This window comes from Ailuropoda melanoleuca, chromosome 16 (assembly GCF_002007445.2).
Source record: "Ailuropoda melanoleuca isolate Jingjing chromosome 16, ASM200744v2, whole genome shotgun sequence".
NCBI lineage: Eukaryota > Metazoa > Chordata > Mammalia > Carnivora > Ursidae > Ailuropoda > Ailuropoda melanoleuca.
In genome coordinates, this window is record NC_048233.1 from 78,982,648 (window position 1) to 79,005,587 (window position 22,940).

Here is a 22,940-nt window from a genome sequence, read left to right on the forward strand (position 1 = left end):
ACTTAAAACTGGAATCCCTAATTAGAATCTTTGACACAGAGAAAGGCAGTATTAATGGGAGCAAAAAATTTGAAGGAGAAAAAGGAAGCCCAAGCATGGCTGCAAAGATGTGGGGTGGGATGAGATAAATGCAAGACCCTCTGGGCCCCTGAAATTCTGTAAGTTAAGATATCAGACAGTATCATAAGACAGTTGTGTGCTAAGGAATGGATTGGAGGTAGGAGAGGGGGAGGAGAACAGAGCACCATGGGATTGCTGGAAGTGAATTTTACCATATTTGCAGTGTTTCTTGTCTGCCTGCTGATACCCATCTACCTTCTCTCTATTTGTGGGTCTTATTTGCATATAGTGTTGGTACCTCTTAGGATCTATTGATATGGGAAGAAAATGGACCAAGAGGAGAGGTCCCGTCACTCATATTTACACACTCTGGGATGCCTGGAGTCTACCAGTAACCTTCCTAAAGGCCGCCTTTACATCCTTGTTTCTTAGGCTATAGATCAGAGGGTTTAGCATGGGGATGACCACAGTGTAGAAGACAGACATGACCTTGTCTTCCTCCAGGGACTTGCCTGAGCCACTCCGCAGATACATGAAGATGAGGGTCCCAAAGAAAAGGGCCACAGCAGTGAGGTGGGAGGCACACGTGGAGAAAGTCTTGGCCTTGCCACCTGGAGACTTCACCTTCAGAATGGCCTTGATGATGAGCAGGTAGGATATCAGAATGACCAAGGCATTGGCCAAGATCACAAAGTTGCCAAAGAAGACAATGACAATTTCAGTGTTTGTCGTGTCACTGCAGGCGAGCTTCAGGAGGGGCGGGAGGTCACAGAAGAAGAAGTCGATCTGATTGTGGTCACAGAAGGAGAGGGTGAAGGTGCACGTGGTACGTACAATGGACCCTGACATCCCACACACATAGGCTCCCACCACCAAACTCCAGCAGATTCTGGGATTCATGGCTACAGGGTAGAGCAGTGGGTTGCTAATAGCGACACAGCGGTCATAGGCCATCACTGCCAGCAGGAAACACTCTGCGCCAGCACAGAGGGTGAAGAAAAAGAACTGGGTAGCACACTGGCCAAAGGAGATGACCATCTTGCCTGTGGCCAGTGTGGCCAGAATCTGAGGGGTGATGACTGAGGTGTAGCAGGCATCCAGCAGGGAGAGATGGCTCAGGAAGAAGTACATGGGGGTGTGGAGCTGGACATCCACTTGGATCAGGATGATCACCCCCACATTTCCCAGAAGGGTGATGATATAGAGGATGAGAAACATCAGGAAGAGGGCAATCGCCAGCATGTGGTAGTCAGTAAAGCCCACGAGAATGAACTCTGTTACCGTGGTGAGATTATTCTCAGTCATGGATTCAATAACAACAATTGATCTGATGATGAGAATGAACAGCAGGAACAACAAAATCCCAGAGCTGGAAGACAGATTCTTTCTCTCTACAGTAGAAGTTAGCTTTCTATTTCTGGGCCAATTTATAGAGCTCGTTTTTGAGAAATCCTGTACCTGGCTGATTCTCCTTGGGCATCTGTGTTCTTCCACATTTTTTGGAGCTGAGCCCTGAGCTGATGTTTCTGCTTCAGATTAATTCTGGTTTGTATTTGGAAATTTCTGTGAAGACAAGAGACACAGAGGCTCAGATTTGGGAAGAACCTGGTCGGCCTGTGTTCTGATCCCCATGAGATGCTGAGGTGTCCTTTACTTCATACCTTCTGCTTGGTCGTCCGGTCACTGGATGAGCCTCCATCTGCGGACAGTTCCACCCGCTAACTCCTATTTTGGATCTCTATTCTCTCTCTCTCCTTATCTTTCACACGTTGACTTTAGTTTTACCCCTTCCAGACGCTCACAGCCAATATAATTCCTTCTTCTCATAAAAGGCTTTCAGAAGTTGGAGGATGATGAATTTTCTCTTTATGTTGACTGTTCCCTCATCTTACCCACTTTTCCTTATTGTATAATTATTGGCATGTGGTCAAAAACTGTTTAGTCAGATGCTATTAAAAAGATGTCTAGGGGCGCCTGGGTGGCACAGCGGTTAAGCGTCTGCCTTCGGCTCAGGGTGTGATCCTGGCGTTCTGGGATCGAGCCCCACATCAGGCTCCTCCACTAGGAGCCTGCTTCTTCCTCTCCCACTCCCCCTGCTTGTGTTCCCTCTCTCGCTGGCTGTCTCTATCTCTGTCAAATAAATAAAATCTTTAAAAAAAAAAGATGTTTAAGGGTACAAACTTGTAACTGGCAGATAGGAGTTCCGGAGATCTAATGTACAGCTTAGTGATTATAGTCAACCACATTGTATTATAAACATTGCATTATAGTCAACAATGTTTTGTTACAAACTTCAACGTTGCTGAGAGACTAGTTCTTGATTGCTCTCACCACAAAGAGGACTTGATAATTATGGGAGGTGGTGAGGCGTTAGCGAACACTATACATATGGTGATGTATAAATGTACCTAACCAACACATTGTACATCTTAAACTTACACAATGTTATATGTCAATTATATGTCAGTAATAATACTAAAAAATAACTAAGTCTTTCTCTCCACTTTAATCTTTGCCATTTTATTGTATTTATTCTTTTTTTTTTAAGTTTACTTATTTATTTTTATTTTAAGCAATCTCTGCACCCAGCGTGGGGCTCCAACTCACGACCACAGGATCAAGAGGCTTGTGCTCTTTTCACTGAGCCAGGCATGCACCCCTGATCCTTACCATTTTAATCGTGGGGGCCTCCTCCAGCTCCAGTCAGAGGTTGCTAGTGAAAGAGAGACACTGATGTATCAGATAAAACATGGTCTCCTGAAACTGTTCCCCCCACCTGACTCCAGCAGCTAGGTCTGGGGATGAGTCAAGCTCCATGGTTGTCCCCTCTAGGACAGACACCAACTAGGTGAGTCACCTTCAAAATTCACTTCCCGTCCTTGGGCTTTATTTTTTGTTCAGCAAAATGGTAGGTCTAGGTTATATGATCATTAAAGTTCTTTTGTCTCTCACAAAGCATGATTTATAAGTCTAGGCACATGGGTTAAATGAGGCTTTTAAAAGGACTTTCCTAACATCTATATTGGAACACCCATACTCTTTAGCTACAAATTACCTAGTAAATAAAATATGCAGGGACTGTTTCAAGTGATTTGCTACTTATGGGGTCTTAGGTCTGAAATTGAGTTAATCATACTTGCCAGTTCCTGATAAGTCATCGTTACTGATCAAGGCAAGACTCTTTTTCACTTTCTTCTTCTTCTCTCCTTCTCGCTCCGCGCCCAACCCTTCCCCTGCTCTTCATAGGTATCCAGTCTAGTGTATGCAAAATATATATCCTCCCATGTTTCGTCCTTTCATATTGATTTAGAAATATGTGTGCCTTTAAAAAATACAGTGATTTTGGTGTGGCTTAAATTTTACATACATGGTCTTGTGTTCTAAGTCCTATTTTTTCCCCCACATACACTATATTTTTGTGATTTGTCCATGTCATGCAGGTACCTCTGGTTTGTTATTTCTGGTTTTGCTATAGTCTTCCTTGGTATGCTTACAGCACATTTACTTGTCCAGTCCACCAAAGATGTTGAGGCTTTGCAAAAATTATCTTACTGTATCCTAGAAACAGCCCTTCGAGGGCTGTTATCTATTTTTTTTTAACCGGTGAGGAATTTGAACTTCTGGGATATGAATTTGTTTAAGGTGACCCAGTTTAGTAAATGGAAGAGCCGGGTTCTGAACGATAATGGTTTGATGGCAAATTCTGTGCTCTTTGCTATGAATTTGTTTTGCTGCCTTCCTACACTTAAGCACGTCTCTGTGAGTCATGAAATCAAAGGAATCTCCCCGCAGTTCTTTGGGAGAGCAAGATCCTTCTTGCTTTCAAATCCTGAGAGAGCTTGGCTAATTTCAACATCTTTCTCACCCTCTAATTCTGAAACTGTCATAGACCATTTTCTGTACATCTCGTGGAGAGGTCCTGGGGTGCCCTCTGATTCTGAGACAAGACTGTTCGGTGTACATGACCGGGGAGTAGGTGGCCCCGATCACTGGGCTAGAGATGGACCCACACTGGGTATGCTCTACACACACACTAGGCCCATCTCATACTCTGACTAATTCTTCCAGCAGCCCCGAAAGTTGGGTACAGCCATGACTATTTTATGGATGAGCACAGTGAGGCTCAGAGATGTTAAGGAGGCTTCCCAACTTGCCAGATGTCTAGGAAGAAACAGAAGCAACATTTGAATCTGAGACTTTACAACTTCAAATTCTGTGGTCTCTGCTTCACATTATGCTGTCCTCTTAGGGGTAACGAATTACTTTTTCCGCAGACCCAAGGCTCAACTTTTAAACTCATAGTACTTCTAAGACTATTAGATATATACTCAACTTCATGGGGAAAGAGGACTAAGTTTGACTTGAGTTTTTTGGTGGTCCATGTCTTTTCTTCTTCCTTCTTTTTGGGTCAAGACAGACTTAGTTGGGCCGTAATCCCTCCTTGGGTATGTTTTTGAAGACATATGTCATCCCCTCCTTTAGTATGTTCTTGAAGACTGCTTAACCAATTCTAATCTCAATTTGCTTAATAACATAATGGGAATATAATAATGAGTTTTTGAAAAGTTAGAATGGATTTTTCCCTAATGTGGTAGAGCTTGCCTATTTTCTAGAAAGGCAATTTCCAGGGGCGCCTGGGTGGCATAGCGGTTAAGCGTCTGCCTTCGGCTCAGGGCGTGATCCTGGCGTTATGGGATCGAGCCCCACATCAGGCTCCTCTGCTATGAGCCTGCTTCTTCCTCTCCCACTCCCCCTGCTTGTGTTCCCTCTTTCACTGGCTGTCTCTATCTCTGTCAAATAAATAAATAAAATCTTTAAAAAAAAAAAAAAAGAAAGGCAATTTCCAGAATACCTCCGGGAAGGAAGAATTTCAGGACCAGGTGGTCACACCCAGTTTTGTATGATCTTATTTAAGAAGGGGCTTGGGGTACCAGCTGCTTGGATTGGGCCCAAAGTAGAGGGTGACTTCAGACTCCCAGAACCCAGCACAGCTTCCAGGAGGGAAAGCCAATGTTTATGGCCAGCAGACATTTTAAGAAGGCTTAGGGACACCTACGGGTTGACAGTATTGTAATACGTTTTTATTATAATATGTGACGTAGATGAATATGAGATCTCTGGAGGGGATGGGAAGAGAGACGGTCTTACCCACGCGGAAGACTTCAGAGAAGAGATGGCTCATAAATCTTGTGCCTACTTTCACTTGGAAGCTTCTCCCAAGCTCTTCTTTCTCTTTCTTGTAAAGGTTGCGTCCCCTGGGGACCATGAAGAAGTTCCACAAAGCCAGCTTTCCTCACCTTATTGGGATTGGTCTAAAAATATTATGGAAAATATTTACTGAGCTCTTGCCCTGAGTCAGGTAGCATGCTAAGCACTGTAAAGGCTTTATTTCATTCCAACCTGATTATAAGAGAAGAATATTTATCTTTATTTTCCAGTAGAGGAAACTGAGGTTTGCAAGCATTAAGTATCACCCAGGCATCCCTGGAGATTACTTTAAGAAAAAGNGTTCTTGTAAAGGTTGTGTCCACTGGGGACCATGAAGAAGTTCCACAAAGCCAGCTTTCCTCACCTTATTGGGATTGGTCTAAAAATATTATGGAAAATATTTACTGAGCTCTTGCCCTGAGTCAGGTAGCATGCTAAGCACTGTAAAGGCTTTATTTCATTCCAACCTGATTATAAGAGAAGAATATTTATCTTTATTTTACAGTAGAGGAAACTGAGGTTTGCAAGCATTAAGTATCACCCAGGCATCCCTGGAGATTACTTTAAGAAAAAGAAGAATCTGGGGCACCTGGATGGCTCAGTTGGTTAAGCATCTGCCTTCAGCTCAGGTCATGATCCCAGGGTCCTGGGATTGAGTCCCGTGTTGGGCTCCCTGCTCCACGCGGAGTCTGCTTCTCCCCCTGCCTGCTGCTCCCCCTGCTTGTCCTCTCTCTCTCTCTGACAAATAAATAAATAAATAAAATCTTCAAAAAAAAAGAATCTCATAATATAATAAAAAATATTATCATAAAAAAATGATCTCTACACCCAACATGGGGCTTGAACTCATGACCCTTAGATCAAGAGTCATGTGCTCTACCAACTGAACTAACCAGGCACCCTGAAAAAGTCCAGATTCTAACTCAGGTCTGTCTTATTCCAAAGCCAGAGCTCTAGTACGTATGATAATCCCACCGCCAACACAATCACAGGTAGTACAGAAATTTACAGTGAAGCCTTGGGTCTAAGCTTTGCAATCGAGTATCCCACCCCTGCCCCCATGAAACTATTTATGTTTTCTTTTTTTTAGATTTTGTTTAAATCCTAGTTAGTNTAGGTTTTTGTTTAAATCCTAGTTAGTTGACATATGGTGTAATATTATTTTCAGGTGTACAATATAGTCCTTTCACACTTCCATAAGACACCCAGTGCTCCTGACGACCAGCGCACTCCTAAATCCCCATCACCTATTTCACCCATCCCTCCATCCACCTCCCTTCTGGTAACCATCCGCCTGTTCTCTATAGTTAAGAGTCTCGGGGCGCCTGGGTGGCACAAGGGGCGCCTGGGTGGCACAGGGGCGCCTGGGTGGCACAGTGGTTAAGCGTCTGCCTTCGGCTCAGGGCGTGATCCCGGCGTTATGGGATCGAGCCCCACATCAGGCTCCTCCGCTATGAGCCTGCTTCTTCCTTTCCCACTCCCCCTGCTTGTGTTCCCTCTCTCGCTGGCTGTCTCTATCTCTGTCGAATAAATAAATTTAAAAANTCTTTAAAAAAAAAAAAAGAGTCTCTTTCTTGGTTTGCCTCTCTCTTTTCTTCCTTTATGATAAAGATGAGCTACATACATACAATGGAATATTACTNAGATTTTGTTTAAATCCTAGTTAGTTGACATATGGTGTAATATTATTTTCAGGTGTACAATATAGTCCTTTTACACTTCCATAAGACACCCAGTGCTCCTGATGACAAGCGCACTCCTAAATCCCCATCACCTATTTCACCCATCCCCCCATCCACCTCCCTTCTGGTAACCATCCGCCTGTTCTCTATAGTTGAGTCTCTTTCTTGGTTTGCCTCTCTCTTTTCTTCCTTTATGATAAAGATGAGCTACATACATACAATGGAATATTACTCAGCCATAAAAAAGAATGAAATCTCGCCATTTACGACAACATGGATGGAGCTAGAGAGTATTACGCTAAGTGAAGTAAGTCAGTCAGAGAAAGACAAATACCATATGATTTCACTCATATGTGGAATGTATTTTCTAAAGTTTACCTAGTGACACAGAAACCCAAAGAGATTACAGTCATAGGTTTTTAAAAAAATTTTTAAAAGACCAATCTTACTCGTGTTATTTCATACAAGAGCTGAAATTCCAGTCTGGACATGGTCCCATTGGATGACAGGTTCCAATGACAATGGCCAGATTCTCTGCCCAGTTCCACCTTCCCTAGCTTGTACGCACCTCACTTCAGAGCTAGCACCCTCTCAACGTTACTGAGGTCACGGTTACACCTTAATTACCTGGTAGGATAATCCAGTTGGATTCATCCTCGGTTTGGAATCAAACTAATCTAGTTCATTTAAGCGTTTTGCAGTAGGCAGCTAGGTTTGCTCCGATAGATGAATGTAGCTGATAGATTCTAGGTTTCTTCTCAGCAAACCAGCGAGATATAGAAAATGCTTTGGGGATGGTTTTGGGGGAGGGATGCAATGCACACCAAGGTAGTCCCTGAATCATGTGTCGGCAACTGGGACAGCCCCTGGGCTTCCGGGAACAGCCAGCCTTGTCAGGGAGAACACGTTTCAGCAGGGGCTCATTATCTCCTCTCTCCACACATCTGAGAGGATAATAACAAGTCTCATGGGATTTCATGGCAACTCCGAACTCACGTTTTCTCAAAGCTCATTTGCAGTTGCTGTAGGGAGTGAAGCTGGTTCCTCTTTGCCACCGGCCCTCAGTGTCCTGCTGTCCCAGTCAGTCAGTGGTACTGCCAGGACTGGGACTCTGAGGACTCCTGGTGAAGTCCTCTTCACACCACGTCCACCCCTAGACTTTATATTAGGTCTCCTCTGAGGCTGGAAGCTAGCTGCATGGCCTGCTCAGAATTTCATTAGGAAGGACAGAGTATTGGTTCAAGGGGGGACTGAGGCTAGTGCGGTCCAAACATGCTTCACTTGAATCTATACCATGAGTAGCTTATTAGTTCATCTTCCTTCAAGATCCATTTCTGGAGTTTCTGTGGGAATTTTTCTCTGGCTATTCCAGCTTTCATCTCTTCCCTGGTCTCTGAAACCCAGCCCCCATGTGTTAGAACCTCACACTGTGGCATTGAATTCTAGTTGCCTGACATTGTTAATGGCTAATCCTTGGTGGTTAGTCTTATGGCCCAGCTAGACTGTAGGTTTCCGGAGACTCCATCTTGCTTCCTCTGATTAACATGCGTTCTGCTTCAGGAGAATCGCTCCCATGCCCTGTATGCTTTCATCCACTCATCAGGGTAGGATCAGGACTATTTCAGGGGGTCTCAGAGAGGCCATGTGCCCCATTCACTTGAGGTAACATGGCAGGGATAAGACCCCTTGATAATTAGCAAGCATTCAGCCTCACCCGGGTGGTTCTTCCCATTGCGGATGGCAGATGGAGCAAGGATATATGATAGAGAAGGAGGCAGCCACAGACCAGGACTTCTGGCAGTGTGGGGAGTTCTATCTTCCAACACATTTTTGGACGATATTTATTTTCATTTTCTGTAATTAAATACCTATTGAAATATCTGTGTGGGAAGAGGATGCGTCCTGTATTGCAAGTGTTTCCTACAGATGATAGAGTGGCCATTGGGACAGGATAGAGAAAAAGGAGGGAGAATATGCCAGCAATGATAATATTCCATTAAACATCCCCTGGGGACTTGTGGAGGTGGGTGATTCCATAGTATTTATTACACTCTTCTCTTGGCGACAGGTTGGAAAGATCTGGAGTGCTTTGATGTATTACACAATTATTATGGTTGTTATTCTTGTTCATATCAAGCCTAGGACTCTTGTTTTGACTTTTGGGAAGAGATGTGTCTTAGGTTGGTTTCTTTAAAAAAAAAAAAAGGATGTGAGACAAGGGTTGGGGGCCAGTATGTCGCTGAGGGAGCGGTCACAGGAGAGATCTGTCAGGGAGTGAAGGAAGCAGAGACTAGGTGAGCAAAGATAAAGTTTCAGGTGGAGTCAAACCTGATCCATATGGCAACTCTGGAGTATGAATTACACCCTAACTCAGTTCTGCCTTGAGGCAGGGATTTGGCCTTCTGCAGCCCATACTGACCATTCACGGACCATGGGCTGCCCCACAGAGTGGGCATTACTCCAGAGAAGGCTGTAGCTGTGAACTGTTAGCAGTCAACACTCACAGGAGCCACGGGACACTGGGCTGATCTGGAAACTGGGATACTCAAGGATGCTCTCTGCTCCTGATAGACTTTTGAGTATTTATAGCTGGGGCTTCTAACTTTACCATGTGGAGTAGAGACAGCTCAAGAGGGGCAGTTAGAAAGATGTTTCAGTGCAATTCCTATCACAATTCCAGTGGTATTTTTTTTTTAAAGGATTTTATTATTTTTTTATCTGAGAGAGAGAGAGACAGCGCACGCTCAGGGGGAGAGGCAGACTCCCCGCTGAGCAGGAGCCCGACACAGGGCTCAATCCCAGCACCCTGAGATCACCACATGCGCTGAAGGCAGATGCTTAACCAACTGAGCCACCCAGGTGCCCCTCTGGTGGTATTTTTTTCACAGAAACAGAATAAACAATCCTAAAATTCATCTGGAACCTCTTTTTTTTTTTTTTTAAAGATTTTATTTATTTACTTGACAGAGAGAGACAGCCAGCAAGAGAGGGAACACAAGCAGGGGGAGTGGGAGAGGAAGAAGCAGGCTCATAGCGGAGGAGCCTGATGTGGGGCTCGATCCCATTACGCCGGGATCACGCCCTGAGCCGAAGGCAGACGCTTAACCGCTGTGCCACCCAGGCACCCCTCATCTGGAACCTCTTAAGACCCTGAACAGCCAAAGCAATCCTGAGAAAGAACAAAGCTGGAGGCATCACACTCCCTGGTTTCAAACTGTACTGCAGAACTATCATCATCAAAACAGTATAGTACTGGCATAAAAATCATTATATGAACCAATGGAATAGACTAAAGGTAAAGTTTATTTATTTTTATTGAAGTGTAGTTGACACACAACATTACATTACTCTCAGGGGTACGACATAGTGATGGGACAGGTCTATGCTTTACTGTGCTCGTCTCAAGTGTAACTACCATCTGTCACTATACAGTATTATCACACCACCATTGGCTATGTTCTCTATGCTATACTAATGAGGTTTCTCAAGATTCCACGTGTAAGAATGTCATACAGTATTTTCTTTCTTTGTCTGACTTATTTCACTTAGGATAATGCCTTCAACGTACACCCATGTTGTCGCAAACAGCAGGGTTTCCTCCCTTCTTATGGCCAAATAATATTCCATTGAGTATACGGCATGTTTTTTTGCCCTCCCTATAATCCATATTCCTTATAGAACTTGGAGAAACTGTTTGAAACCTACATCAGTTCTATAATTTCCCTATTAAAATTCCTTCATTGATTTCTCATCACACTTAAGAAAACCCTAATTTCATACTCTGGCCTACGAGATCATAAGTGATCCATCCTCTGTATCCTCCCTTCTTCATCTCCTACTACCCTCTGTTTATTCCTTGAGAGCCCAGCTTATCCCTGCCTCACGCCCTTTGCACTTGCCGTTCCCTCTGTCTGAAAAGCTCTTCAAACAAGAAGATGCTCTTGTGTGTTCTTTTCATGCTGGTCCTCGTGTAAATGCCACGTCAGAGACCATTTCTGACTTCGAGTCCCCTTTCTCTGCCACGAGCCCAGAAAGTTCCTATCTCATCATCTTGCTGTATTTGCCGATAACCCTATTTTCTGTTTCTGCATATTAGAATGTAAGCTCTGTTTTGTTCACTGCTGTATGGCCAGTGCCTAGAGCGTTTCCTGGCGTACCCTAGGTGCTCAAATATTTGTCAAGCAAATGAAAGGAGAGATCCTTAATGTTTCCATCGTTCAGTCAGAAAAGTCAAACGTGTCATTAGAAGAATGGGCAAAGGAACGAATGGCAAATTTGCAAAAGAAGAAATAAGTACCTACACACATGAAAAATGTTTGATGTCGCAATAAATAAAAAATTACAGTTTATGTAGCCCTGAGCTACCTGTTTTCGTTCACAATCACCAAATATTCAAAAGAAGATCACGATCCCTATCTTAGCAAGGTGCTGGGAAACAGGCTCCCTCACATGCTGTGGAGCACTGGCGAGCAACTTAACAGTCAGTTTTATTAATTTGTATAAAGACCCTCCCAAATGAAAATGCCTTTCTCCCCATCATTCTGCTTCTAGGAAGTTACCCCACAGAAACAATCATTAATCTCTACCAAGATCCATGGTCACGGCACTGTTATTTTAGAATAAAAAGTTGTAAATATCAAAGTGACCAAAATCATTGAGGTGTAATAGGATATATTGGATGTGAGGAGCCTGGGTTCAAATGGGAACATCTCCCAACGCATGTGTTTGCTTGGGTGGGTTGCACGGGATGGAGCTGAGAAGGGCCACTGTTGGACATGGCAAGCCAAGGACTTTCCCCAACTCAGACCCCCACAGAGGTTCAGGGATGTGAAATATCTTCCACGGTGGCCTGGGTTGGGGGGTGGGCTTGTGCAGAACTCGCCCTAAGGGAATGAGGGCTCTTCCTGGTGGGCAGGGCTGCGTCACTGGTGGTGGGTGTCGGTGTCGGTGTTGGACAGACAAGTAGCAGACGACGGAGATCACATCCATCTGCCTGCATTGGTGGATGAGGGTGGAAAGGGAGAGTGATTTAAGGAGTAGCCCTTTGGGGTAGAAGCCAATTCCCTGTGGCGTCGCCTGTACTGTGGCGAGGCTGGGAGTTCAACACGATAGCTCAGTATGAAGGGCATCTCTGTGGAATGAGTAGGGGTTCCGGGAAATCTTGACATGGGGGACTATGAATCAAATGTGACCGCATGTGACCCCCAGCGTGGAAAATTCTCAGGATATAATGCTAAGTGGACAGCAGTGCTGCAGTGTTGGGAAATGTTTAAATGTTTAAATTCCCCCCATGTCAGGATGAGAAATACCATCTTTCTTTTAAAAAAAATATGCACAGAAAATTTTATTTATATTGGAAGTCCAATATAGTGAACCAACAACTATTGGAATTCAGTGAGGTTTCCAAGGGAAAGGACCTGCATAAATGGTATCAATAGCCTTCTCAATGTGAGCAGTGATCCATAAAATAATTCAAGGGGAACCTAAAAGCCGAGGAAGGACCTGAATGAATGGAAGGATGGTGCCATGTCTCATGGGTGGTATGGGCTTAGCATTCTAAATATGTGTGTCCGGTGTATAGCAGCGAGAAATACCACACATCTTCATTACATGAATGCTTCTAAATTGCATCAGTGTGTCTCAATTCCCTTTTTGTCAAGATTAAGGCTATTAAAATGTTATATATAATATGTAATATACTGCCATCCCCCATGGGTCTCTCCTCTACCCAAGGGTTTTGAGAATTTCCACATACAAGAAAATTTGGGGATGTCTTTTGCCTTCAGATTATCATGACTACCCCTGAGATTGTTGAAGTGAGTGTGGTACACTGGACAAGGCAATCTCACTGCCTTTGTGGCAAATTTGGGAGTCAGTTTTTCTGTTCCTGTGGTTGCCTGGACATTTAGGGTACAGAGTCTCGGGGCTCAATAGCCCCAGCATCATGAGCAGCCCGACGAGAGGCCCCGCCACTTTCCACAGTGTTGGTGTGGACCACAGGTCCCTCCCACCTGCGTAGCTTTAGAACGGTTACATTTCTCTTGTTATGCACCTCAGTGGAACAGTATAGAAATAGCATGTCAACTTTAATCCTGATTTGTAAATATATGTGTAAATTCCTATAGAAAAAAAAATTCTGGAAGGATAGTCATAGTACCAGACCCTGTTCTGTGTGTCTTATATGTGTCACCGGTAACCTCCATGTCCATCCAGGACATAACTCACTAATTCCCGACACAGAGGAGGATTTGAACCCGCACAGTAGAGGATGTGAGATAAATAACTATGTTCTTCTATCTTTCCCTCTGTTAACAGCACCTTTTGGAGTGGTATGATTATAGGGATTACATTTCTTTATTTATAGTTTTTTTTTTCCGAAAGATTATTTATTTGACAGAGAGAGAGACAGCCAGCGAGAGAGGGAACACAAGCAGGGGGTGTGGGAGAGGAAAAAGCAGGCTCCTAGCATAGGAGCCTGATGCGGGGCTCGATCCCAGAATGCCGGGATCACGCCCTGAGCCGAAGGCAGACGCTTAAAGACTGAGCCACCCAGGCGCCCCAGCCACCCAGGCGCCCCTTCATTGATACTTTCTTGACCTCATCGCTATGTTCTGCCCTACACAGCTGCATGTATCATCGGCCAGCTGCTATCAGGGAGTACAGGACAGCGGAGAAGGGCGGGGTGTGCAGGGCCAGCCTCCCCTCATTCCGACCCCACCTGTGTGACCACCGGTGGTCGTTTTCCCTCTCTGAGCCTCCGCTTCCACACGGGGAGAGGAGAACAATAGCGGTGTCTTTCTCAGGGATCATTGTGGGGAGCCCGTGATGAGTTACCGTCGATAAAACTAAGTGGTGAGCTGGGCCCTGCTCGAAGGCCTTTATGTAACGATTACTAATATTAGTTGAGTAAATGAGTCTGCAGCCTGCTGGGACGCCTCGTAATCGGGTATTTCATCTGAGCCCTCACCATGAGACTAGTCCGAAAGGGTCACTCTGAGGACAGCCCCTCCGAGAACACAGTGCAGTGGTATTTCCCTCCACCCCCCAGCCCCCGAAGGAGATGTCATGACGGCAGGGGCTGCCGGACAGGACAAAGTGTGAATGGGGAGGAATGGAGACAGCTAACGTTGCAGGGCCCTTTTCTGAAGGTTTCTCGCCTCCAGGGATCAGAGGAGCCTAATGAGCAGCTTAGGGCCTGATTAGAGAAGCCGCATCAGCAACAAACCCCTCTGCGCAGTCTAATTGCCCTTCTGGAATGCCCAGGACTGGGTGGAGGAGCAGGCACCTATTAACAGGTGCTCCCGTGGTTGCTGGGGCTTGAAAGCTGCAGGTGCTGAACAGGCTTATTCTTTTGGTCCCCCAAAACTCCGCTTAGACACCACATTCTGCTCTCCCCCTTGCCGCGTCTTCTGGATTGGTCCTGCTGGAGGTGAGTGGGAGCAATAGCAGACCCCAGAGAAAATGAGCCACAGTCCAGATGCAAAGTGTACTGACAACCTGAATCTTGGTTTCCTCGCATGTCAAATGGGTTTATCACTTTTTTAAAAAGATTTTATTTATTTATTTTAGAGGGAGAGAGAGAGGGAGAGAGACCACACACAAGCAGGAAAGGGGCAGAGGGAGAGGGAGAAGCAGGCACCCCGCTGAGCAGGGAGTCCGATGCGATGTGGGGTTCGATCCTAGGACCCTGGGATCATGACCCGAGCCAAAGGCAGACGCTTAACCGACTGAGCCACCCAGGCGCCCCTGTCTCTTTTTTCTTAAGGGAGGAGGGCCAAAGCGGTACCAGCTGAGAGGTACTAGCTGCATTTCCCCCTTGCAGTCATGCAGGACCCTTAGCCTTTGGGGTCTCGGTTTCTTCCTCTACACCATGGCACTGACGCTGCCTCTCACACCTGCTCCAGATGATTGTTTTCAGAAGGAGAAGAGACAAGGTAGGTGAAACCACGCACAAAACGAAGGCTGCAATTTAAGTATCACGGGTTCTATTAAGAAAAGGGGAAGAGCGAACAGCTCCCTTGTCGAATCTCTGAGAAGCTCGGAGCTCTCTGGCAGGTATATGGAATGCCATGGTACTGATCACAGAAAGAGCTGGAAGCTCTAAGTGGGCTCTGAGACTGAGTGATCTCCTTGTGGGAGATTTACTTTCCCCATCACTGTGATTTGTCAGGAAGGGTCACCAGTGGCTCAAAGAGAGTGGTCAGCGAGGCTGCAGAGAGCGTTTCTGTTGTGGGCGGGAGGTAGCTCTGGATTCCACAGGCTAGGTCCACGAAGCTACTTTGGTGGGTGCTTGGCTGGGCGGCCCCTAAGGCAGGAGAACTGTGGTCTCTCATTTAGGACCAGTCAGCTGGGCGCGGACACTGGGAGAGGCTCTAAGGAGGTCAGGGGATGAAGGTGAGCAAGTGAGAAGTAACGCTAACGTTTTTGAGGCTGGCTCGCTCTAGGCGTCCCCACTGCCACACATTTCCCCTCCCCATCCCCCTTCAAAGGAAGGCAGTCCATCTGTCCTCACCACTCTGCCCGACGTGGAGAGCTCAAAAAGCAGTACTATGCCTCTGAGAGGGGGTAGCTGTCCCCGCAGGAGAAGTGTCTTGTCGGGCTGCAAATCTGGGCTCTGGTCACTCCCGGTCTCTTCCACCGGCAGTTTGCTTTGAGGCAAGACCCACCTCACCTCGGTGCCTCTCCTTTCTCATCTCTGCTCACCCCATCTGAAGGCGGAAGGGCCCAACCATGACCTTTAGAGACTCTTTAAGTTCCAAGATGCTACTGTACCTTTAGCCCAGGAAGGAGAAGTCTAAGAGATTTGAGGTCAGCCTTTGGATAGACTTGATATGCCATTCTAGAAGTTTGTTGTCCCATCACAATGTGAGGAAGAATCCCAAGATTTGCACTTTTCAGGTCTTACCCCAACACCTCCCATCTGATCACGATGACCACCGCGGTGAGGAGCTGGGGGGTGGTATGGTGGAAAGGGTTCTGGGTCCCAGCTCTGGCTTTTCTTTCTAGCCATGTGACTTGTGGACAAGTCTGTTGACCCCTGAGTCCCACTTTCCTCATCTGAAAATGGGCTGTGTGAGGATTGGAAGAGATGATGGGTGTACGATGTTCTAAAATGAGGGATCGTGAAAGTCATTCTTAATTTTGGGAGGAGGGAGCTCACACCTCCCCTTGTGCGCAACCGAATCAATAACACGATATGTCATCTCATTCATCCTACAACACTCTGGTGACTTCAGTGGTTTCATGTTCATCTTCTAGATGAAAAGCTCAGGCCCAGAGAAGGTAAGCAGCTGGCTGGGGTCTGACCCCGCTGTGCTAGAACTTCGAAGCGTCCTCGTTCCGTGACAACATGTGGCTCTGCCTCTCTGCTATTTTCAAGGAGGCTCGCTGGAGGACCTTTTCCTATGTATTGAAGAGTTTAGATCCAACTAGAAAATGACCAACTGAAGTTTGTTTTGTTTTGTTTTTCTGACAAGTTTCTGAGGACTCTATTTGGATCTCTGGGTTGAGCCACTTTTTACCTGAACACAGAGTGTGGGTGGAAGGAGCCGCTATGTTTTTCACTATTTAAACATTCTGGGGGCCCAAGTTCCCCCCGGAACACTTTGAGTAGCAGTCAAAGCATAGCTACTTCATTTCTTTGTTCCTTTTTCCTCTTCAGGTCATCACAAGCAGATGTACCAGGTCTATTACAGTGGCAGAGGGAGGGTAACTGTCATCCGTGTCTCTTTGGTTCTATATATGCATTACGACATCCCCAGCATCCGGGACGCTGCCTGGCACAGAGGATCAAAGCAGATCTTTTATAAATCTTTGTTGCATACTTCCAGCTGAGGAGCAGTGGCCGCATAACTTTAGGCACGTCATACCACCTTTGTATCTTGCCATTTTAAAATAACTTTAAACCTGCTTTGGAAGATCTAAGTGGATTCGTTCTGCTGAGCTATATAAATGCTCCTCAGATCCATGGCAGTATATTTTCCACAGCGTGAGCTCTTCTAAAGATGGTGTCTGGGCACGTCTAACAATCCCTTCCCAGTGCAAACTTTTGACTTTTTATTTTTTTATTTATTTTTTTTTTTTTAAAGATTTTATTTATTTATTTGACAGAGATAGAGACAGCCAGCGAGAGAGGGAACACAAGCAGGGAGAGTGGGAGAGGAAGAAGCAGGCTCATAGCAGAGGAGCCTGATGTGGGGCTCGATCCCAGAACGCCGGGATCACGCCCTGAGCCGAAGGCAGACGCTTTAACCGCTGTGCCACCCAGGCGCCCCAAACTTGACTTTTAAAATCATCTACCCACACATTTTCTTGTTTGATCCATAGTGGCCTCTAGGCTCCTAGGCCAGTGTTTCCCCTGCTCTGAGATGACAGGTGGAGCGTCATAAAGACGGAAGTCTGCCGGCCTTTCTTTCTTCTGAAACCCCTGTTAGTTTTCTGAGGTTCCGTGGAAGTTTGGGGGAAGCATCCATAATCTCAAAGAGCAGGTGATCTCGAGGTCTTTCTCCTTGGAGAAAGTTCTGGAAACTGTGAGAATTACCCATCTTAGGTGCATTTACTGTGGGCTGTGGGTCTTGAGCAGATGTGCTGAATGTGGGGGAAAGATTACCTAGACTCCCAGAGGTCTGCCGAGGGAGGTCTGTCTGGAAGTAAACTACTTCTGTGCTGGATCAATGATTAGATAACAGATCATCAAGAATGTGAAATGTCGACGTTGCTCAACAGTGTGGAGCGTGGTGGGTTCATGGCGGCATTAAGGATTAACTTTCTTCCTGTGCATCCTTACAAGTCAGCAATTTCAGGTATTTTACAGGCTTCAAAAACAGGAAATGGCTGCTTCAATGATCTATTCGTATTTCCCCAGCAATTTAGTTTATCTAGGTTGCCTGGGACGAAATATTTTCCTCTGAGGCCACACTGAGACAGCCCCCCCCGCCCCCCCATGGGTCTTCCCTCTGCCTGAAGATTTTGTAGAGCTGCTATGTGTTTTCCTTAAACTTAATCGTTAGGAAACCAACTGGCTGTTCTAGCTAGAATGAGCAATCATTTTGGACGGGTTCAGGAATTTAGACGGTGTATCGGAGGCAAGGTGGACCTGGTTTTGGAGGGGCCAACCTTTCCAGCTCCTCTGCGGATCAGCAGACATTCAGCAACTTTGGTTTTCCTTAAAAATGTCCTCTGTCCACGAAATGGGCCCACTCGATACTCAGAAGAATCACATGCAGATGTGTTTTGAGTGAAGGGACCCTTCGTGCTGCTCACCATCTCAAAATGGAGGCCCTGGTCATCTTGCGACTCTGAATTTATGAAGGTTTCAGGAGCTGGCTACAGCAGCACAGATCTGGAGACCTTCCTAAGCTTTCCATTTTCTCCCTTGAGCATCTGGCTTTCTTGATCATCCGTAGATCAGTCTGATTTAGGCCGAACCACCGTTTGTGCACTTTGGGTCTTTCCAGAACCCATTTGGCAAAGTATTCTGGTGGCACTCTTATCAGTCCGATGATGATAGGGCTGCTTATTCTATTTGTGCTGGCATTTGGCAAATAGGCGATTTTAGTTTGTATTTACTTATTCATCAATACTTCTTTCCAAAAGTGACTCAAAGTGGCTTATAAAAAAAAAACGTGTGGCACGCAGTAAGATACAATAAATTAAAAATGAGGGATGAGATTTGGGCAAAGGGCAGGTAGGTAGACGAGGAGGAGGAGCCCGGAGCGCGGCTGGTTCACATGGCTTTTGTCTTGCTGCTCTAAGCTGTGCTAGGGGTAGATGGCTCCTTGGTGGCTGCACAGTCCTCATTAGAGTCTGATTCTGACGGGAGCCCCGTGCCTCCTTCTACCCTCCCACACCTACAGCCGAGACATGACAAATAAAAGTGTTATGACAAAAGGGGGGACACATGCAGTGTTTCCGACTCAGAATTCGAACAATTTCCCCCCACATCTTTACCTAACTTGTTACTTTCCTCCTTGCCCATTGTAGCGGGTGATTTACGTAAAGCTGGGGATAAAAGAGGTGTTCCTTACGTGATAACTCATTATGACCATACTCAGGAGGAAGTGGATAGTGGCTGGGGACCTGGCTGGGAGACCAACGGATGTGGTTCAAATCCTGGTGTAGAGTTTTGCCTCAACCACATTACTTCCTCTCTGCAGGCTGTCTTCCGGTCCATGAATAGGGACAATGACAATATGGCCTGGGGTGGGCTGTTGTGAGAAGTAAATGGGGCGCTTGAGGTGAAGTAGCTAGAACGGTATCCAGCACGCAGGGAAGGCTGTCTTCCTGCCATTTTTTATTTGAGAGAGAGAGAAAGAGAGAGAGAGAGTCTTATTTGTTTTATATCTTAAGTTATAAATTTGGAATTTAAGAGTAAAATCACATGGTATTCGTGGAATGATATGGTATTGGTCTTTATCTGACTTATTTTACTTAGCATTATACCCTCTAGGTCCATCTATGTTGCTACAAATGGCAAGATCTTATTTTTTTAAATGGCTGAATAATAGTCCGTGGTATATATATTACCACACCTTCTTTATCCATTCATCTATGGAAGGACACTTGGGTTACTTCCATAGCTTGGCTATTGTATTTAATGCTCCCAGAAACATCGGGGTGCATCTATCTTTTTGAATTAGTGTTTTCATTTTCTTTGGGTAAATACCAAGTGATGGAATTAGTGGATTATATGGTAATTCTATTTTTAATTTTTTGAGGACTCTCCAAGCTGTTTCTTTACACTGTGATTGTAGGCTGACCATTGAGACCTCAATACCCCAGGGGCTTCTCTCTGTTTTAGGAGCTGATAACTTCTGAACAAAGCTGCTTTGAAAATATCTCACAAGGACCTGAAAAACTCTATACATTTTGTCCTGGGAGTGGGATGGTCCCGTAGTGATGATTTGTGTCTTCATTTTCTACTGGTTGTGGATAAAAATCTGCAAATAAGTGTGAATAGTTACCCGATCCCCAGCATTTCTGCTACAGTGTCACCTTTTCAATGAACCTTCTGCTGGTCCTATTTAATACCCCCTTCTTTACTTTGGCTCTCCCAATTCCCCACACCCTGGGGTGTGTGTGTGTGTGTGTGTGTGTGTGTGTGTTAACAGCACTTGTCATCATCTATCATGGTAGAAAATATACTTCTTCTTTTTTAAAAAAAATCCATTGCATATGCCTGGCTCTCTGCTAGAATGCCTGCTCCACAAGGGCAATGATCTTTGTCTGTGTTGTTCTGAGCAACCAGAAGAATGCGTGGCACATGGTAAATTCTCAGTAGACTCTTAATGAATAATAAATGAATATAGTCTCTCTCTCTCTCTCTCTCTCTCTCTGTTTCCCCCTTTGGTCAGGATGATTTGTGTGAATTCCTTGTAGAACACAGCAAATCATTGTTTTGGCGGAAGGTCAAGATTAGATTAGGCCGTAAGGAGGAAGAAAAAACCCTCCTAAATGTTCACATTGTCAGGAATTCAGCAGGGGAAAAACACCAGATGCTGACCTTTATTTCATCCATAGATCAGCTTTTGTCAAACATTGATCAAAGTTTCATTTTCTTATTTATCTGAAATCCTATGAGATCTTTCTCAAATTCAGTTTTTATTTCAAGGATGGAAGGAGGACAAAAATAACCACCTTTGAAGTCCACATTCAGTATTCCCATTACCCCAAATCCCCAGCATCCCAAGGTGCAGAGACAAGATTGTCCAAACACTTGGCAAGAACTCTATCTGTATTAGAATTCTCAACTCAGCGTGATGCCTTTGTCCCTTAATGAGCTGTGCAGGCTAGTTCTGGAATGGCTCGATTCATGTAGCTCATGGATTGATAATGATCTGGCATTAAAAAAAAATAGGACAGGTCCTTTGGAATAAGAGGAGAATTTGGAAACCAGGCCAGGCTGCTTGGCAGGAACAGCGAGCAAGAGGTGACTTGGCAGGCAACAGGTTGTAGGGGTTCTAACGGAGCTGTTCTTCGTGGCTCGGTCTCTTGCATCTCGCTCCATTGCGTTCACACGCATATCAAAAACAATCACAAAGAAAGATAGAGTTGATATTGGGATGCCAAGGGCTGTGGACTTGGAGATAAAAAGATTCCAAATGTACACGAACCTAGGAGCACTTTACTCTGTTATTGCAGAATTTAGAAAAAAATAATTCTTAGTGTGTGAATCAGACCATGTGCTAGGAATGGTACATCTCTTAAGTTCTTCACAACAGTGCTGCGACTTTGACGTTGAAATCCCTATTATGCCAACAAGGAGACTGAGGTTCAGAAAGATGAATTAACTTGTCCGAGGTCTCAAGGGATTTGAACCTGGGTCTGTTTCAAAGCCCATGTACTTAATACTACAGAGTTAGGGTTTCTCCAGAGAAGGGATGTTTTCTGGCTCTGTAGTGAGGCTGATGAAGGTTTCCAATTTGGCACCTGCAGAAATTTGGAAATGTCTAAGGAACAGAGTTCCAGCTCCAGCTTTGCCTCTTTGCTATGAAATCAGGAACTAGTCACTCCACCTCTTTGACCCTCATATGCTTCTCTCAAGATTGGGATTAACAATATACGCTCCGAAGAATTTCCAAAAGATGAAATGAAATAAAGGTTGTAAAAAATGTGAAAGGCTTGACAAATTTAAGATTATTATCATTGCTGAGAACGATCGATCACCTTAATTGATCTTCAATGAGATTTTATTTTCTTATTTCAGCGGATGACCTAGGATTCATGGCGGAGAATGGCACCGTGGTGACAGAATTCATTCTGCTGGGGTTCCCCCTGTCAGCAGAGTTGCAGATGGGTCTCTTCTTTGTGTTTCTGGTCCTTTATTTCATTACCATGGTGGGCAACCTGGGCATGATCGTGCTGATTCAGAGAGACCCTCGTCTCCACACCCCCATGTATTTCTTCCTCTGCCACCTTTCCTTCCTGGATGTTTGCTACTCCTCTGTCATTGTCCCTCAATGGCTTGAGACCTTGGGTACTGATAAGATGGCCATCACCTATGAGCTCTGTGCCACTCAGTTCTTTTTCTTTACCCTCTGTGCTAGCACTGAATGTTTCCTGTTGGCTGTGATGGCCTATGATCGCTATGTAGCTGTGTGTAACCCCCTCCTCTATGCCACCGCCATGACACCGCAGACCTGCCTGGGGCTGGTGGTGGGGGCCTATGCTGGTGCCATGGTCAATGCTGTGATCCGCACTGGGTGTACCTTCTCGATCTCCTTCTGTAAATCCAACCATGTGGACTTCTTCTTCTGTGACCTCCCACCCCTGCTGAAGCTTGCCTGTAGTGATACCAAGTCACGGGAACAGGTCATCTACCTCCTAGCTTTCTTGGTCATTACAACCAGCATTTCAGTGGTTCTGATATCCTACTTTTTCATCATTCAGGCTATTCTGAAGATTCGTACAGCAGGTGGCAAAGCCAAGACTTTCTCCACCTGTGCTTCTCACATGACCGCAGTGGCTCTTTTCTTTGGGACACTCATATTCATGTACCTGAAAGGTCACATGGGCAAATCCCTTGCGGAGGATAAGATTGTGTCCGTATTTTACACTGTGGTCATCCCTCTGCTGAACCCAATGATCTACAGCTTGAGAAACAAGGAAGTGAAGGAGGCTCTGAAGAAAGCTCTCAAAGGGCTGAAGGTTTCCCAAGTAGACTAAGACTTGAGCTCCATCAATTCAGAAGTTCCTGCAAATCATCCTTGGGGTTTGGCTTCTCTCCTTAGCACATAAACCAGATTTCATAATTACAAAGACATACTGAAGCAAAAAAAACCCCATAGCTTTGGGTTCCAGCAATTTCTTTATTAGCTCTATGACCTTCAGTCAGAAATTATCTGCCCCAGTTTTCACATCAGTAAAAATTTCTGCCTTGCTATGATTACAGCCAGGATCAAGTGAATGGAATGCCAAAGGGCTTTATAAATAATAACAAGCTATGAAATGTAAAATTGACTTTCTTACCTGTCCTGGGTATTGCTGAGTGTT

At 45.2% G+C, this 22,940-nt stretch overlaps 2 protein-coding genes across 2 annotated transcripts; one reads left to right on the forward strand and one right to left on the reverse strand.

Annotated features, from left to right (window-relative positions):
- Window positions 1-420: 420 nt before the first annotated feature.
- On the reverse strand, window positions 421-1,365 carry LOC100480434 (olfactory receptor 9I1). The gene has a single exon (XM_002922718.4). It carries the CDS (start codon window positions 1,363-1,365, stop codon window positions 421-423), a length of 945 nt encoding a protein of 314 aa, XP_002922764.1.
- A 20,306-nt stretch (window positions 1,366-21,671) lies between these two features.
- Window positions 21,672-22,613, forward strand: LOC100474301 (olfactory receptor 9I1). Its single transcript, XM_002922696.1, has one exon. The coding sequence runs from the start codon at window positions 21,672-21,674 to the stop codon at window positions 22,611-22,613; it is 942 nt and encodes a 313-aa protein (XP_002922742.1).
- The last annotated feature ends 327 nt before the right edge of the window (window positions 22,614-22,940 follow it).

Excerpts from the sequence above, each read along its gene's own strand:
- LOC100480434 (XM_002922718.4), bottom strand. The coding sequence starts at position 1,365 with ATGACTGAGAATAATCTCACCACGGTAACAGAGTTCATTCTCGTGGGC.
- LOC100474301 (XM_002922696.1), top strand. The coding sequence starts at position 21,672 with ATGGCGGAGAATGGCACCGTGGTGACAGAATTCATTCTGCTGGGGTTC.